We start from the raw sequence: 16,243 nt of genomic DNA, 5'->3' as shown, positions 1-16,243 counted from the left end.
ACTATTATTTTCTCTTTATCTTCATTTTTTAGCCATGGCGTTGTCAGTTTATTTTCGATCTACGAGGTTGACTGTCCATCTGGTATCTTTTGCATCTCTTCAATAATAATTCATACTTACACAGAAGTGCTGACTACTGGGTTAGTGATATCATCGGGGAATAAAAACGCCTCCAGCAGTTGCATCGACCCAGTGGTTGTAAATAAACTCACCAAAGATATTCACTTCGGCAGAATAGAAATACGGATAAACAAAAGAATTATTAGATTTTTGAACCTTCTTTTCAACTTCATTTACCAACTACAAAGGGTTTACATTAATTCATAACAATACTATCTGTTTTTTCTAAAGCTGGGAATTTCGTCCCTGAGTGTATCACTAACCTAACAGTCAGCATTTTGTGTGGTCAAGCATTATCATTGATATGTATTTTTCTTTCCTAATTTACTGTTTATTAATTTTTGAATTATTTGAAAGACAGGTTTGTCTTACATATGTATTGTTTCAGCACTATTTTGCACAACTTATTTGGAGTCGCAGATTTAAAGACCTTCAACTTTGTACTTTATATTTGCTCCCAACTGTTTTGATATGAGATCATATGCGTGGCACATATAAGACCTATGAAGACAAAAGGCACGCCTAGCATATCAATTTAAAAGTCTTGCATCATGGTATTTCCAGGAAAAGTTAGTATTTTAAATACGTTTACACCAACACACTGTTACTTGATTTTAATAAATTTATTTTCATTATGAAAAATAAATAAATAACAAAAGGAAATTATTGGCGTTGAGATTCTCAGTTTTCTAATTCATAACACACTAACAGAAAGCAAAACATATAAAAGAGTAAAACAAGTCACCGGAACAGAGCATATTGAATACAACAACTGCAACAGGACATTAAAAAAGATAACTATGATTTTAGCAGTAGGCTATTCTCTTCGAGTTTGCTGGTCTTTGTCCTGAATCTTGCAATTGTGTTGAATCCTTGACTTTAGGGCGAAATCTATTCATAAACTTCAATTTCAACCTGTGAAAGAGAACAATAATTTACTACTTCAAAACATTTGTAAGTTGTTTAAAGTTATTTGATCTTACTTCAAATAAAAAAATATCTATATACATTTTATCAGGGGGACGATGGATGTAAAGCAGAACTGCTTACCTTGTTTGAATTTGAACACTTGTTTTTATAATTGGTAATCTACAGTTTTTTTTAATTATTTTTGAGTCTTGCATTTGTATAAAAACCGTCGTCTTTTTCTGTTTTTGTTTCATGCACTTTGGTCTAACATTTCGAAAAAACAACTCACAAACAACTGTAATATATATTGATATATATTGACAGATAATCATACAATCCTACAATTATTATATTTCTAGTTCAACACTTTTATTTTGTTCATGTTATTCTAGGCTTTATGCTTTTTCATCAGTCTAATTTTAAAACAGATTTTGCTTTATGAATTGATTTAGTTTAAACAAGGTGTGTTCTTTTCAATATAACTACATAAATCTTACACCGGATAATGAATCCACACAAGACTAACTGCAACAGTTGAAACACCTAAAACAACCAGCGTTATCATAACAGCGATCCATGGTTTCACTAGAAAATACAATGAAAGATAAAAACTAAAGTTTGTACATATATTTATGTACATTTTTATTATCAAATATACTTTCAATGCATGTTTCTTTAAAATAATTATCAATATAGATACATTTATCTCTTTTTTAGACAGGGACGACTAATATATTGAAAAAGACATTCTGAATCAAACTAAAAAAATCTATGAAAATAACATTATCAAGATGATGCACCTTTTGATTAACATTATATTTGGTAGGTTTTGTGGACATGATTTTCAAATAACAATTGTAACGAAACAACATGTGCCCCACGTTTTCTTTTATTATATGTGGCAGACTTCATACAGGAGGTCATCAAGAAGAAAAGAAGGCTAAAATTTATCTATGAATTCACATTCCACTATATAGATGATGTCCTGTTACTTAATGGTTAAATGTTTTGGTGACTATGTTAAACACACATATCTTTATGACGAAAGAGATTATTTTAGCTTTAAAATGCTAAACTTTCAATTCCTTTCGAGAATTAACTTTATTTTGTGTATATTTATCCAGTTTTTTTCGATATTCTAGAGTTGGCTCTTCAAAAGTTTTATGCTATGACTAGTTTATTGACTTTTATGAAATATGTTTCAAATAACGCTGCGGTGCATATGTCGTAACCGTATTTCCGTTATTTTCCTAGTTCAAGACAGTAATAAATGAGAATTTTTTTTCAAAATTTGTACTGGTGCCATATATGAAATACGATCTTATCACCTGCACCTTTAATAGATGACCGCTTACTTTAGTGAGATTAGTCTTTACAAGTTTCTATTTTTCTTTGTAGTATTTTGAAGACTGTTAGGTGTTCTTTTTAATCGTTTTATTTTGTATTTGCGCTGTAAGTTTATCCAAGACTTATGTGTCCTTACAAACAACGGTATATTGCTGGGTCTTCCAAGTGCTCCACGAAACCTCTTTCTAAATTATCAACATCTATTTTATCAGCAATCAAAGACGGGCTTCAAAGTTATTGTGAAACTGCCTATTTTAGAGGTGGCGTGAATCAGATGTGGATACTTAAAAATACTTAAGATCTTTTAGAGTACATACAGTCTAACTCACTTTCATCTTGTAAAAGTATTAAAACATTTGACTTTTCTACTCTTTACACAAGTATTCGGAGGACGTGTTTTTCAACAGACTGCGGCATCCCAATGGGAACAAACTGTGCCCCTCTACTTGCCGACTTGTTTCTTTATTATTATGAGGCTGACTTCATACAGGAACTTCTTAGGAAGAAAGATAAGAAGTTAGCAATATCCTTTAACTCTACTTTCCGCTATATAGATGACGTTCTTTCACTAACAATTCAAAATTTGGTGACTATGTGGAACGCATCTATACCATCGAATTGGAGATAAAGGATACTACAGATACAGTTAAGTCGGCTTCATATCTTGACTTACATCTAGAAATTGACAATGAGGGTCGGTTGAAGACAAAACTTTACGACAAAAGAGATGATTTCAGATTTCCAATTGTGAACTTTCCATTTTTAAGTAGCAACATTCCAGCAGCACCTGCATACGGGGTATATATCTCCCAATTGATACTATATTCCCGTGCTTGCATTTCCTATCATGATTTTCTTGATAGAGGATTACTGCTTACAAGGAAGCTATTAAACCAAGAGTTCCAAATGGTTAAGTTGAAATCATCCCTTCGTAAATTTTACGGACGCCATCACGAGTTGGTAGACCGTTATGGAATAACCGTTTCACAAATGATATCGGCTCTGTTCCTTACGTCGTAAATACAATCCTCTTCCCTTTCATGAATGTGACCTACCGAATTAGACTATTTACCGGATTTGTAATCACATAAGCAACACGACGGGTGCCACATGTGGAGCAGGATCTGCTTACCCTTCCGGAGCACCTGAGATCACCCCTATTTTTTGGTGGGGTTCGTGTTGTTTATTCTTTAGTTTTCTATGTTGTGTCATGTGTACTATTGTTTTTCTGTTTGTCTTTTTAATTTTTAGCAATGGCGTTGTCAGTTTGCTTTAGATTTATGAGTTTGACTGTCCCTTTGGTATCTTTCGTCCCTCTTTTATGGGTTTTGAAGGTTCTCAAGCATTCCGCCCCTTTTTTTGTAGTAAAGTTAGTATTACAAATTATTGTCGTCAACAAAAAATTAAAATTGGTTATTTTGTTTTACGTAAAGATTCTGCTTTTTAAGACAATATAAAAAAAATATGATGAAATGAGATACTTACAGAAATATTGAACCAAATACGCCAAAGCGAAGGATACATCCGATTTTGAAACTTACACTTGTTTGGCTTTATGAATATTTTGATATGAGCGTCACTGATGAGCCTTATGTAGAAGAAACGCGCGTCTGGCGTACTAAATTATAATCCTGATACCTTTGATAACTATTTACAGTAGAAACACAGAAATTTAGCAGTTGTCAACACTTTGACCCGTACTTCGTATTCTTTGTTTATTAATTTATATAATCTAAATTTAATGGCTGATTAACTTGTAGACATGTTTGATTATAAAAGGAATTTGCAGGGTTGAACCAGAAACGATTTAAGGCTTTATTTTTGGTCCTTTTTCGTTTATCAACTTAACATAAACGTTCGTATTCGGTTGATGATTACGAATATTTTGGAGCGAGCATCACTGAAAGGACCTTTATTGTTGAAATGCGCGTCAATTTCATTTCATACCATTTCATTTTTTTTAAAAATATTCTCAATACTTCTAAAGTCTAATTTCCGTTAGACATTTTTTTTCTGCTCTACTCACTTTTGTCACAATAATCTCCTGTGTATACATTGTGACAATGACAAACCAGTTGACTCTCTGATGTGTTGTAACACTGACCATGAACGCAGTAGTTATCCATGCCAATACACTCATACAATACTGCAATTAAACATTATGAAATTATGATGATATCAACTCTAAATATCTAGTCTTAAATCATTTCAATTAAAACAAATATTGGTTGAAAGATCTACTTGGCATCGGTTAAACATTCATGTTCATTTCGTCGACATATGCTGCTGTTCTGGAATGAGTTTAAAGTACACTGGGGAAGACCGAGTAAAGTAAGTGCACTAATGTATGAAACCTGAACCGCCTTATAATAACCAAAGGCAATACTTTTTCAGCTTTTCGTGAGAGAGTTTCGACTTATATTTAAGTAATATAAGAATAAATTGAATGACTTTTAATTGCTACAGCGCATGATGTATCTATCATTTTAGAGTTCATGCAATTCCTTCAACGTTTTTCACTTGTTTTTCAAAACTTTGAATTTTTCGAAACACTTAAGGATGTCCCAGGAATAGATTACCGTAGCCATATTTTGCACAAGATTTTGGAGTTTTGGATCCTCAATGCTCTTCAACTTTTTACTTGTTTGGCTTTATAAATATTTTGATATGCGTCACGGGTGAGTCTTTTGTAGACGAAACGCGCGTCTGGCGTACTAGATTATAATACTGGTATCTTTTATCACGTTAATAGACAAACAAGATCAAACATCGGTAAATTTCTGTTTCGCTGTATATATTTCAATAAACAACTGAGAACGGATGAACAACACTGAACTGTTTGAACTACGTGGTGATTCAATTTTCAAAAGTGTATTTCCCTGGAATTGAGGATTAATAAAGCTATATAACTTCCGTTTGCAGTTTGTGTACCTGTTTTTGCTTTGTTCTTGATTGGTCTACATTTTTTTTTAAAAGAAAACCACATAAATTTCTATAAAGTAAAATAAATTAAATTCCGAACTTCAAGGAAAATTCATATTGGAAATTCCATTAAAGGGGCACTAGCTATCAAATCCATGTTTACCGATTTGACTAAAATTCCAATATTTGATTCATAACAATGTAAAACATGTATCAAAGTTCTTAAAAAAACGTCTTAAGATAGATAATATACTGGCAATTTCTCGATAATATGTAGCCTTGTTTCGGGTGTATTTTAGTATATACGCAATCTTATGAACTGCCGGGTTGACTTCCGATTGCCATATTAGCGACATAAACATAAATAAAGATATAAGTATAAACTCAACTCGTGCATTTTAATTTTTCTAGGTCTGTATAATTTTATATCATAGATTAAACATATATGTTAATCATCGTTCTTATCTGTATAAGAATGATTTTTTTGTGGATCGAATTAGTCGATCAATGGATTAATATTTGTTTCACTTTCAATGTTGAAATTTAGATTATTAAACACGGATTCAGTTTCTATCTGAAGTTCAAATGAATATGTATTCAATGAGGTCGAAATATTCACGTGCAAGTGAATAATTCATTATCATTTTTGATAAGCTTATTTTGACATAATTGAACCATAATTGTAGCTAAAAGCGAGATATTATTTAACTATTTCACTTTTTTATATATCTTATATCTAGTGCTCCTCTAAGTCGAGGTTTATTGATTAATTTAATATTTCTTTGGATTTTTTTAAGTTTTAAAAAAGTTATTTGAAGCACACTGTTTGCAGTCCTCCATACTATTATGTAAGTTGTTTTACAACACTTTGAATTACTAAGAAAAGCAATGCATAAGCTTTAACCTTAAATGTCTTAAAATATGAAATGTTAATGTCTGTAAACAATGAACTGTTAATGAGAGATTAACTTTTTATAAAGCGAGGTGAAAATGATATTTTGTTTGACATTGCTTTTAAATTACGATGTGTGTTTTTTAAATAAAATTCCCCAATAACAATAAACACAAAATATTGGGTACCAAATTAATAATGAAATACTAGTATTTAAAAAAATAAATACCTCCAAAAAGTCAAAAACATATTTGCTAAAATCGTCTTAGTTCTACAAATATATGTATTGAAAAAATATTGTTTTTCTCATGCCAGAAAACCTTTTAACTGCATCTTTAATATATTAACAATTCTCTCTTAGTCACGTGTATTTGAACGTCAATGAAACATTAAATAACAATGTGTTTAGAGTAACTTATGAATTTGACTTCGTTTCCGGAGAAAATTGACAATAGCACATACTATATCCGCTCGCTCTTTGAACCGACGTTTAAAGTAAAGAAAAAAGTTATACGAAAGAACCACTCGATTTGTTTAGAAAGGAAATACACTATTGAGGTTCGAACGGCATATGTTCATTAATATTTAAAGAAATTCAGGAATTTATAAAATAAATATATCATTCGAAAGTAGTAGCACGGTCTATTTTGAGAACTTCTTTAAATCATTACAATATGTGGACTGAGTCAATCCAAAGAATGTGTTTACCGGTTTCGTTATTTGTTGAATTCGACGTTGCTGTACTTGTGGTAATTATCTTGTGAGTCGTTGATGTCAGAGGAATTTTGCTCAAAGGACTCTGAGCTGCAGATGATACCTTTGTAACCAGTTGAGAAGTTGTACTTGTACGTGTTGTTAGGGCAGTCAAAGTTGTACTTGTTGAGGACTGTGTTGTTTTTACTACTGTTTAAAATATAGAATGTCAAAATAAATTAATGTGATAAACATAATTAATAATAAGTTCACAGGTATATATTTAACATAATACTTTGATTTAATGAATGCTAAATGAATTTATTATGATATTAAGTTTTAATTCTTCTTTTCAATTAGTCATACGCTTCTATGAATTTGACGTTTTTAATATTTCAATAGTTTTGGGACAATTGTTTTGCATTTAAAACATGAAAACAATCATTTATATCAACTCACCATCTTCACAGTTAATTCCAGCATATCCTGTATTACAACTACAAGAATATCCATTGATTTGATCCTGACACTGTCCATGTTTACAAGGAGAGGAGGAACACTCATTTATGACTAAAATTTTTACAGAAAACAATATTTGTTATACATGAAATAGTTATTCTGTATCAAGCTAAAAAACCAACACCAGTAATTCAACTTTATTTTTCTTTAATAAAAGTAATGCAAAGATTGTAAAATAAATATGTTGAAAACGATTTATTTAAATATCTTATATTGCGGGAAAGATCAATAATGCGACGAATTTAAAGTGTTTTGTCTTAATATACATGATAAAAATTTCCGAAATATAATACAATGTATATGGATTTTTTTACGAATCAGCAACCATGTTTTCATAAGAAAATAAAGAATTAATAGCATCAAACAGTGCAACAAGTCATACATAATTCATATTTCAAAGTGGTGTTACCTGTTTTTTCTTTTGGGCAAATACAAAATTATACATTTATGTAGTAAAAATATCCGTTACATTACGACACTGATACGTAGGAAAATAAGTTGGTGAAAGTTACATCGTACATTCACTTTAAAACTTCATTTAATTTCAAATGTCCATATTTTATTATATTGTTTAAGCAATTTTTGCGCGAACATTGACTATTTTCTTCGTTTTCAAAGCGGTTTTAAAACATTTAGAAATGTACGAAACGCAATATTATTGTGAATTTCATCTCCAAAGCTTTCTTTTACTATTTAAATCATCCTATCTAACGAGAAAATATGAGGTTTTCAGAGGTTCTCTGTATAAAAACAAATCTAGTTTGACAGACTGTTTGTATTACTCCATTTATATTCAAATTAATTGCTTCATAAATTTTACCAACTGCTCGAAACGTCGAAATCTTTTCAAAATAAAATACCATACAATGTTTATTTGTAAAATTTTGCACAAAACCGTCAGATTATAGTACAATTTATGTGCATAAAACTGAAGTTTGAATAACTATTTAAGATTTATGGATTTGATTATCGGAATATGTGAAACCATGCACTCACCTTTTGAAACAAGTTAATCACTTACAATGACTTTGAAAGAAACCTTCCAATAATATACACTCTCAAACTATAAATTTTAGACCTCTCACACGTTCATTTGAAATGAATGAAGATATCGAATATTAAAGATAGGCATCTGATCATCAGGATAAACAGTACCCTTATTTTGATTTGTAATCTAAAATTGTATACGTGGTAAATGTGAATATTCATCACCGTGAAAGAGTTTTAACAAATGTAAGTTCTAAAAATATCAATAAAGACTGAGCTTTCATATTTTTCAACATGGACATGTTGTGATGTTATGCTATTGTTTCAGAAAAAGGGAGAAGGTTATGTACCATTAAAATGTTTAATCCCGCTGCAAATACAACTGTCCTAAGTCAGGAATCTGATGTACAGTAGTTGTCGTTTGTTTTTGTAATTTATACGTGTTTCTCGTTTTTCGTTTTTTTTTGTATAAATTAGACCGTTGGTTTTCCCGTTTGAATGGTACACTAGTAATTTTGGATCCCTTTATAGCTTGTTGGTCGGGGTGAGCCAAGGCTCCGTGTTGAAGGCCGTACATTTCCCTATAATGGTTTATTTTTTAAAATTGTTATTTGGATGGAGAGTTCTCTCATTGGCACTCACACCACATCTTCCTATATCTATTAAAGTGAAAAGGAACTTAAGATATATTTTTCAAAGGGTTTACAATCTTGTTATGCGAACAAAACCACAGGAAGGCGAATATCTTCCTAAATAAAGGAATATGAAGATGTAATGGTTTATAGTTTTTTTTTAATTAAAATGAAAATGGGTAGGAATTAATTTGTCAATGTGTGATACATGTTGATTTTCTAATAACACATTCAATTTATTTACTGGTAATATTCAAGACGGCCTAAGACTATTTTATTTTTTAATAAAGTTGGGGGATTTCTTTTGTAACCTTAAAGCAGTGTAAGCTCTTGCCCTTATATTTAACAGAGACAATATACGTATATTGCAAGTTGAATTGACAACGTGTTTACCACTGTAATCGAAAACATAGTCCTACATTGTTATCGATGTTGGTCTTTTAAATGTGTTATGCTTTTCATTTTCAAACTCTTTGAAACGTAGTGCATATAAGAACTTCTCTACACAGCTACTTTTGCATAGGTACTATTTCTGTACTAAAAAAATGCAGTACTAGAAATTTACTTCTAATATTTAGTACTATTTCTATTCTTTAAAACTATTGTAATATTTAGGTACTTGTATTTTACAGTACTTGATTTTTACTAAATATTTTGGTACAGAAATAAAACAATATTCCTTGTTTGAAAATCATAACTTTAAGAGATTATGGTTTCCAATAAGAACAGAATATCAGACTTAGATGTACGCTGTAATGGTCAAATGTCAAGTGGAAGCTTTCGTATAGTTTGAGTTAGAAGACAACAGCTCTGAGTTCCTATATAGGTCCAAGAAGCAGTGGATTTGATTTCAACTTACTATTTCTCAATTATTTTTACTATGAATTGTATAAATTCTAGTAAATAAAATTGAGAATGGAAATGGGGAATGTGTCAAAGAGACAACAACCCGACCATAGAAAAAACAACAGCAGAAGGTCACCAACAGGTCTTCAATGTAGCGAGAAATTCCCACACCCGCAGGCGTCTTTCAGCTGGCCCCTTAATAAATATATACTAGTTCAGTGATAATGAACGCCATACTAATTTCCAATTTGTACACAAGAAACTAAAATTAAAATAATACAAGACTTACAAAGGCCAGAAGCTCCTGACTTGGGACAGGCGCATAAATGCGGCGGGGTTAAACATGTTTGTTACGCTGTTATTTTTTCTATGGTCGGATTGTTGTCTCTTTGATACATTCCCCATTTCAATTCTCGATTTTATTGTGAGATCTCAACCCTCCCCTTATACCTCTAGCCAATGTAGAAAAGTATTCGCATAACAATACGTACATTAAAATTCAGTTCAAGAAAAGCCCGCGTCAGATGTCAGAAGATGTAACCAAAGAAAATAATCAAAATGACAATACTACATAAATAACAACAGACTACTAGCAGTTAACTGACATGCCAGCTCCAGACTTCAATTGAACTGACTGAAAGATTATGATTTCATCATATGAACATCAGGCACAATCCTTCCCGTTAGGGGTTTAGTATCATACCATCATAAAATATATGAGAAGAACATAACCCGTGTCATGTCAACAACTGTTTTTTTTTAATAAATGTGTTTAGTTCCGATGCAAAGACCCTATAAGTGAATCAATATTAACGCCAACATATGCAATCTTTAATGACCTGACAACAGTATCGTAACTATATCCCTTCTTAATAAGTCTATTCAAAGGTTTTGTTAGTTTCTGAGGTAAATACTGACACCTTTGTGCTTTATGAAGAATATTTCCATAAAGAATTGAATGTGAAATACCTGAACGTATAAGAAGTCTGCATGTTGAGCTTTATTTACGAATGATGTCCTTATACCGATGATAAAATTTAGTAAATGTTTTGACTAGTTTGTGATATCGAAAACCAGGGTGTAATAATTTTTCAGTAATGCACACATTTATCTCGTTAAAATCTAAAACATTGTTACATACACGAGCGAATCGTACAAGTTGAGATATATAAACACCGTAAGATGTTGACAAGGGAACGTCACCATCTAAAAATGGATAATTAACGATAGGAAATGAAAAATTATCTCTTTTATCATAAGTTTTAGTATTTAGCTTTCCGTTAGTGATATATCAAGATCGAGGAAAGGGCAGTGGTCATTGTTAGTATTAGCTTTATTTGAAGTAAGTTCAACAGGATAAATTTCTTTAATATACATACTGAAGTCGTCATTATTGAGAGCCAAAATATCATCCAAATATCTAAAAGTATTATTAAATTTGTTTATCAGATGTTGTTTCGATGGGTCTTTGCTTATTTTTGTCATAAATTGTAACTCATAGCAATACAAAAACAGGTTCGCAATAAGTGGTGCACAGTTAGTCCCCATTGGAATTCCGATAATGTTTTCTAGTAAAAATTCAAGGGCATATATAGTATCAAAGCATTTTTTTTGTTTATTGCTACTAAAAAATGACCTAAAAGAGTTTGAACATATATATTCACATTCTGACTTTTTAAAACCTTTATTCATACATGAATAAAGGCAACAGTAGTTTACCGCTGTTTAAAATACATAAATTGATAGACAAAAAAAACAAATCAGGGCAACAAATCAAAACCGAGGGAAACGAATCAAATATAAGAGAACTACGACACAACAGAGACACAACACCGAAACGTAACACATAGAGAAACGAACTATAATGTAACAATGGCCATTTTTTTGACTTGGTACAGGGCATTTAATGAAAAATGGTAGGTTGAACCTGGTTTTGTGGCATGCAAAACCTCCCGCTTTAAGGGCATGTTAACATTAAAATTACAACATTACACGACAGGTTAACTGATAAATGGGAGAAAATGTAGGATAGAGAAACAAACGAATAATAACCATCACAAGTTAACAGGTTAACACATATTTTTATACACCAGACGCGCGCTACGTCCATGAAAATGCTCTTACTCGATTTGCTATTCATCAGAAATTAAAATTTAACAAGTAAAAAACGGTCATCAGTTTAACAAAGCTTTCAGTGTTTAAGTTTCATTAGAAGGCTATTTTTCATAAACCCCTTATTGACAATATTTTCAGTTTACTGATTTGAAGCTGCCATTCAGTATTAAAACACTTTTGATATATGATGATTGCCTTAAGTCATGCATGTTGTGCCCATTGAATGAAATTAAGAATTGAATAGAAAGTGTGTAAATCACGTCACCTAAAAGATCATTTTAAGAAAATATGTCTACGTCCTAAAATCTCCATTAAGGAAACTTGCAACATCAGCGGTCACTTTATATACAAAGGTCTGTCTCAGTATTAGTGCATATCCTTGCAAAACAAGAACGCCTTAACATTTTCTAAATTTTTTCCAGTAAAACCGGCATAGATGCAGTAAAGACATGTGAGATTTAAACTATTAAAACTTTTTTTTTAACTTTTATTAGAAACTTTTGATAATCAAAATCAAAATTTGTACCAAAATAACAGTATTCTTTTTTTAAATACAATGTTGAATGGGTAAACTAATATAATAAGTTAATTTTAATAATTGACAAGTTTACCCGGATCATATCTTAATGTCCCGGATCGATTTATAACATCATTGTGAAATGAAGGATTTTGTACAGGTACGGCCAAACTTTCAGACAATATCAAATAATTTAGTAAAGCTGTATAATTTGTGGTAACGAAATTTCTGACTTAAAATATTTCTATAACAAGTAATACAATGATTACGCTAATTCAAATCCAAAACATGACTACATGCACGAGCATAGTGAACGAATCGGGAACATATACATACCGAATGATGGAGTCAAAGGATCATCACTGTCAGAAAAAGACAAACTTAACAATAGGGAAAGAAAACTCACCCCTTTTGTCGTAATTTGTGTGTAGTGTTTCTGGGGTAATACTGAATATCTTAGTCTAGGAAAGGACAATTATTGATATTGACTTAAGATTAATTCAAAGTTCCTTTTGGTTAAATTTTAGCATTATAGTTCGAGAAATCTTGATTTTTGAACGGAAAAATATCAAGACTTGTTGAATTTATCAGTTAAATGGTTCTTTCCTGATGGAAAACATAAGCTCCTTACTGTTTTCACAATTATTTCCAGTAAATCCGGCATTACAGAAACATGTATAACCATTTACGTGATCTTGACAAGTACCATGTTTACATGGTAAGGATACGCATTCATCCAAATCTGAAAAAAAAAATAGTATTCAACCTTTTGCTTAATTTTTAAATTCATGAAAGGACTAAGAGTCCTGTAAACAATTTTGACATTTATTTCATCACGCATAGCAATTTAGTACTTTTTGTTTTCTGCACTGTTCACGATCGTGCCACCCTGAAGTGTTGTTGAAATTTCTGTTTGATATTAGCCCAGCATTTGACTGTTTGTAGTTATATACAGTTTTTTGAAAACATATAAGCAGGTTGAGCTTGGTTTTTGCTTTATGTAACAAAGATTATATTTTGATACGTTATACAATGATGTATTTCTGATCTTAACTTTCTTTTTAAGTCCTACTAGTAAATAATGAAAGAAGCACATTACAATTCAAATTTTTAATATTTACTTTTATATAGTAAAAGTTGTAGAAAAGTTAGGACAAATTGAAGACTCCCTGAAGCTTTGGTTTTTATTCAGTTTGAATCCAACACTCAGACTTTCCATAAAGAACAATCATTGATTATGTATTTTACTTTATCTTAATTGTTTTACTATGTAGAGTATTAATTCATGAAAAAATTAATCTTAATGATGAAAGAGCATAATCGTCCTCTGTTTAGAGATTGTTTAAAAATATAAATGAAATACATAATAATAATCATGGCGGGCAACATTTGTTACAAAGCATTCAGTTCTTCGATTTAAAAATAGTGGTTATTTCTCTTTTATATTTCATTAATCTTATTTTCAGTTGATAGACCTTAAAGCTTTGTATTCAGTATTAAAATATATGTACGCTATAATCTATGACGAACCCGTCACCTCAATGACCTTTAAAAGGAGTATTTTAACAGTATACAGTTTAACTTCATGAACATTGCATCATCGGTCTATTTAGTTACAAATGACTGTTTCAGAACAAGTTCATATAAATGGAAAACATGAGTCCCTCACCATTTTCACAGTTATTTCCAGTAAATCCGGCATTACAGGCACATGTATATCCATTTACATGATCTTGGCAGGAACCATGTTTACATGGTGATGATACGCATTCATCCAAATCTGGAAAATAGTATTCAAACTTTATTGAATATGTAAATTAATGCATAAACGCAAAGTGTGTTTTGTATTGAATCTTTATATTAAGATATGTTGTAGTTTATATCAGTATGTCCTTAATAGATGTGTGTTACCCACAAGGAAGCTATCAAACCACGATTTCCATGTGATGAAGTTGAAATCTTGCCTTCGAAAATTTTTCGGACACCACGCGTTGGTTGACCGCTTACATATGACAAGGAATCTGTTCTTATTGTCGTAATACTAATCCGTTCCCCTTTCTACGAAATTATCTACCGAATAGGACTTATTACCATCTTAGTACTTGTAGCATTATTGTTCGAGAATGCTTTATTATTTACCGAAAACATATCAAGTGTTGTTAAATTTATCAATTAAATGATTCTTAACTGATGGTTGCTTTAAGTCGTTTTATTAGAATTGAATGTATTATTTCGCCACTTCAATTTTTGAGTGATATTTATACGTCATAATGTTTCTTTCCAAAAAACTTGTAAAACTACTGGCATCTATAGTTACACAGATCTCGTTTTGTACGAATTCATATATAAGAAAAACATGAGCTCCTTACTATTTTCACAGTTAATTCCAGTAAATCCGACATTGCAGACACATGTATAACCATTTACGTGATCTTGACAGGTTCCATGCTTACATGGTGATGATACGCATTCATCAAAATCTGAAAAAAAGTAGTATTCAACCTTTGAAAACGATTTTGATATTTCTTTCATTCTGCATTGCAATTCAGTACAGTTTGTTTCCTGCACTGTATACGATCGCGCACCCTAAAGTGTATTTAACATTCCTGTTTGATATTAGTCCAGATAGTTGGTCGAATGTAGTAGTATATGAATACATATCAACAGGTTAATGAGATAATTTTACAATAGTTTAATTATGATCTTAACTTTATTGTGAAGTCTTACTAGTAAAATGTGATAAAAATGCATATTATAGTTCCAATTTGTTTAATTTATTTTTATTTAGTAAACGTTTTTAAAAAAAAGTCAGGACAGATTGAAGACTACTCGAAGCTTTGGATTTTATTCAGTTTGAAACCAACACCTCAGACCTTCAATATCGCTAAAAGAAGCAGCTGATTTGACATTTTACTTTATCTCAATTGTTTAACTAAAGGGAGTATATGTTCATGACGAAACGAATTTTATTGATAACTGACAATATAGAGAGGTCAACAAAATTTATATAAATGAAAAATAAATCATGGCGTGCACTTTTTTTATAAAGCATTTAGTCCTTCAATTTCAAAAGCGGTTATTTTTCTTCTTTTTTCATTGATCTTATTTTCAGTAAATGGACTTTACAGGATCTCATTCAGTATTCAAATATATGTACACATCCTGATCTATAATGATTGCTTTCAGTTTTCAATATAGTGCCCCTTGGATATAAAATACAAATTCAATGCAAATTGACTAAACCCGTCACTTCCATGACCTTCAAACGGAGTATTAAAACATTATACAGTTTATTTGATGAAACTTTCAACAGCAGCGGTCACTTTAGATACAAAGGTTTGTTTCAGTACAGGTTCAAATCTATGGAAAATATGAGTTCCTCACTATTTTCACAGTTATTTCCAGTAAATCCAACATTACAGGTGCATGTATATCTATTAACGTGATCCTGGCAAGTGCCATTTTTACATGGTGATGAAAGACATTCATCCAAATCTGAAAAAAATAGAATTCAGCCTTTATTGAAATGTTTAAATTAATGCATACACGCTTAGCGTGTTTTTTTCTTGAATCTTTATAAGATATTTTAGGGCTTGTAATTCCTATCAGGATTTTCATGATAGAACTTTATCGCTCACTATTAAACCAAGAGTTTCATGTGGTTAAGTTGTAATCATCCCTTTGAAAATTTTGCGGACACCACGCGCTGGTTGACCGTTATAGAATATCTGTTTCGCAGTTAAT

The 16,243-nt window shown here is 31.1% G+C and overlaps 1 protein-coding gene across 1 annotated transcript in view; it reads right to left on the bottom strand.

Annotated features, from left to right (window-relative positions):
* Positions 1 to 926: 926 nt before the first annotated feature.
* Positions 927 to 16,243, bottom strand: part of LOC134694057 (fibropellin-1-like) — a 34,866-nt gene continuing 19,549 nt past the window's right edge. The window contains exons 8-15 of the mRNA XM_063555081.1: positions 15,884 to 15,994; positions 14,869 to 14,979; positions 14,169 to 14,279; positions 13,131 to 13,241; positions 7,343 to 7,453; positions 4,403 to 4,522; positions 1,527 to 1,614; positions 927 to 1,035 (exon numbers count right to left, since the gene is read on the bottom strand). Coding sequence (XP_063411151.1) covers positions 927 to 1,035; positions 1,527 to 1,614; positions 4,403 to 4,522; positions 7,343 to 7,453; positions 13,131 to 13,241; positions 14,169 to 14,279; positions 14,869 to 14,979; positions 15,884 to 15,994 — 872 coding nt within the window. The remainder of the gene's footprint in view (positions 1,036 to 1,526; positions 1,615 to 4,402; positions 4,523 to 7,342; positions 7,454 to 13,130; positions 13,242 to 14,168; positions 14,280 to 14,868; positions 14,980 to 15,883; positions 15,995 to 16,243) is intronic.

Source organism: Mytilus trossulus, chromosome 1 (genome assembly GCF_036588685.1).
Source record: "Mytilus trossulus isolate FHL-02 chromosome 1, PNRI_Mtr1.1.1.hap1, whole genome shotgun sequence".
NCBI classification, from domain to species: Eukaryota; Metazoa; Mollusca; class Bivalvia; order Mytilida; family Mytilidae; genus Mytilus; species Mytilus trossulus.
This window is presented reverse-complemented; position numbering and strand designations above follow the sequence as displayed.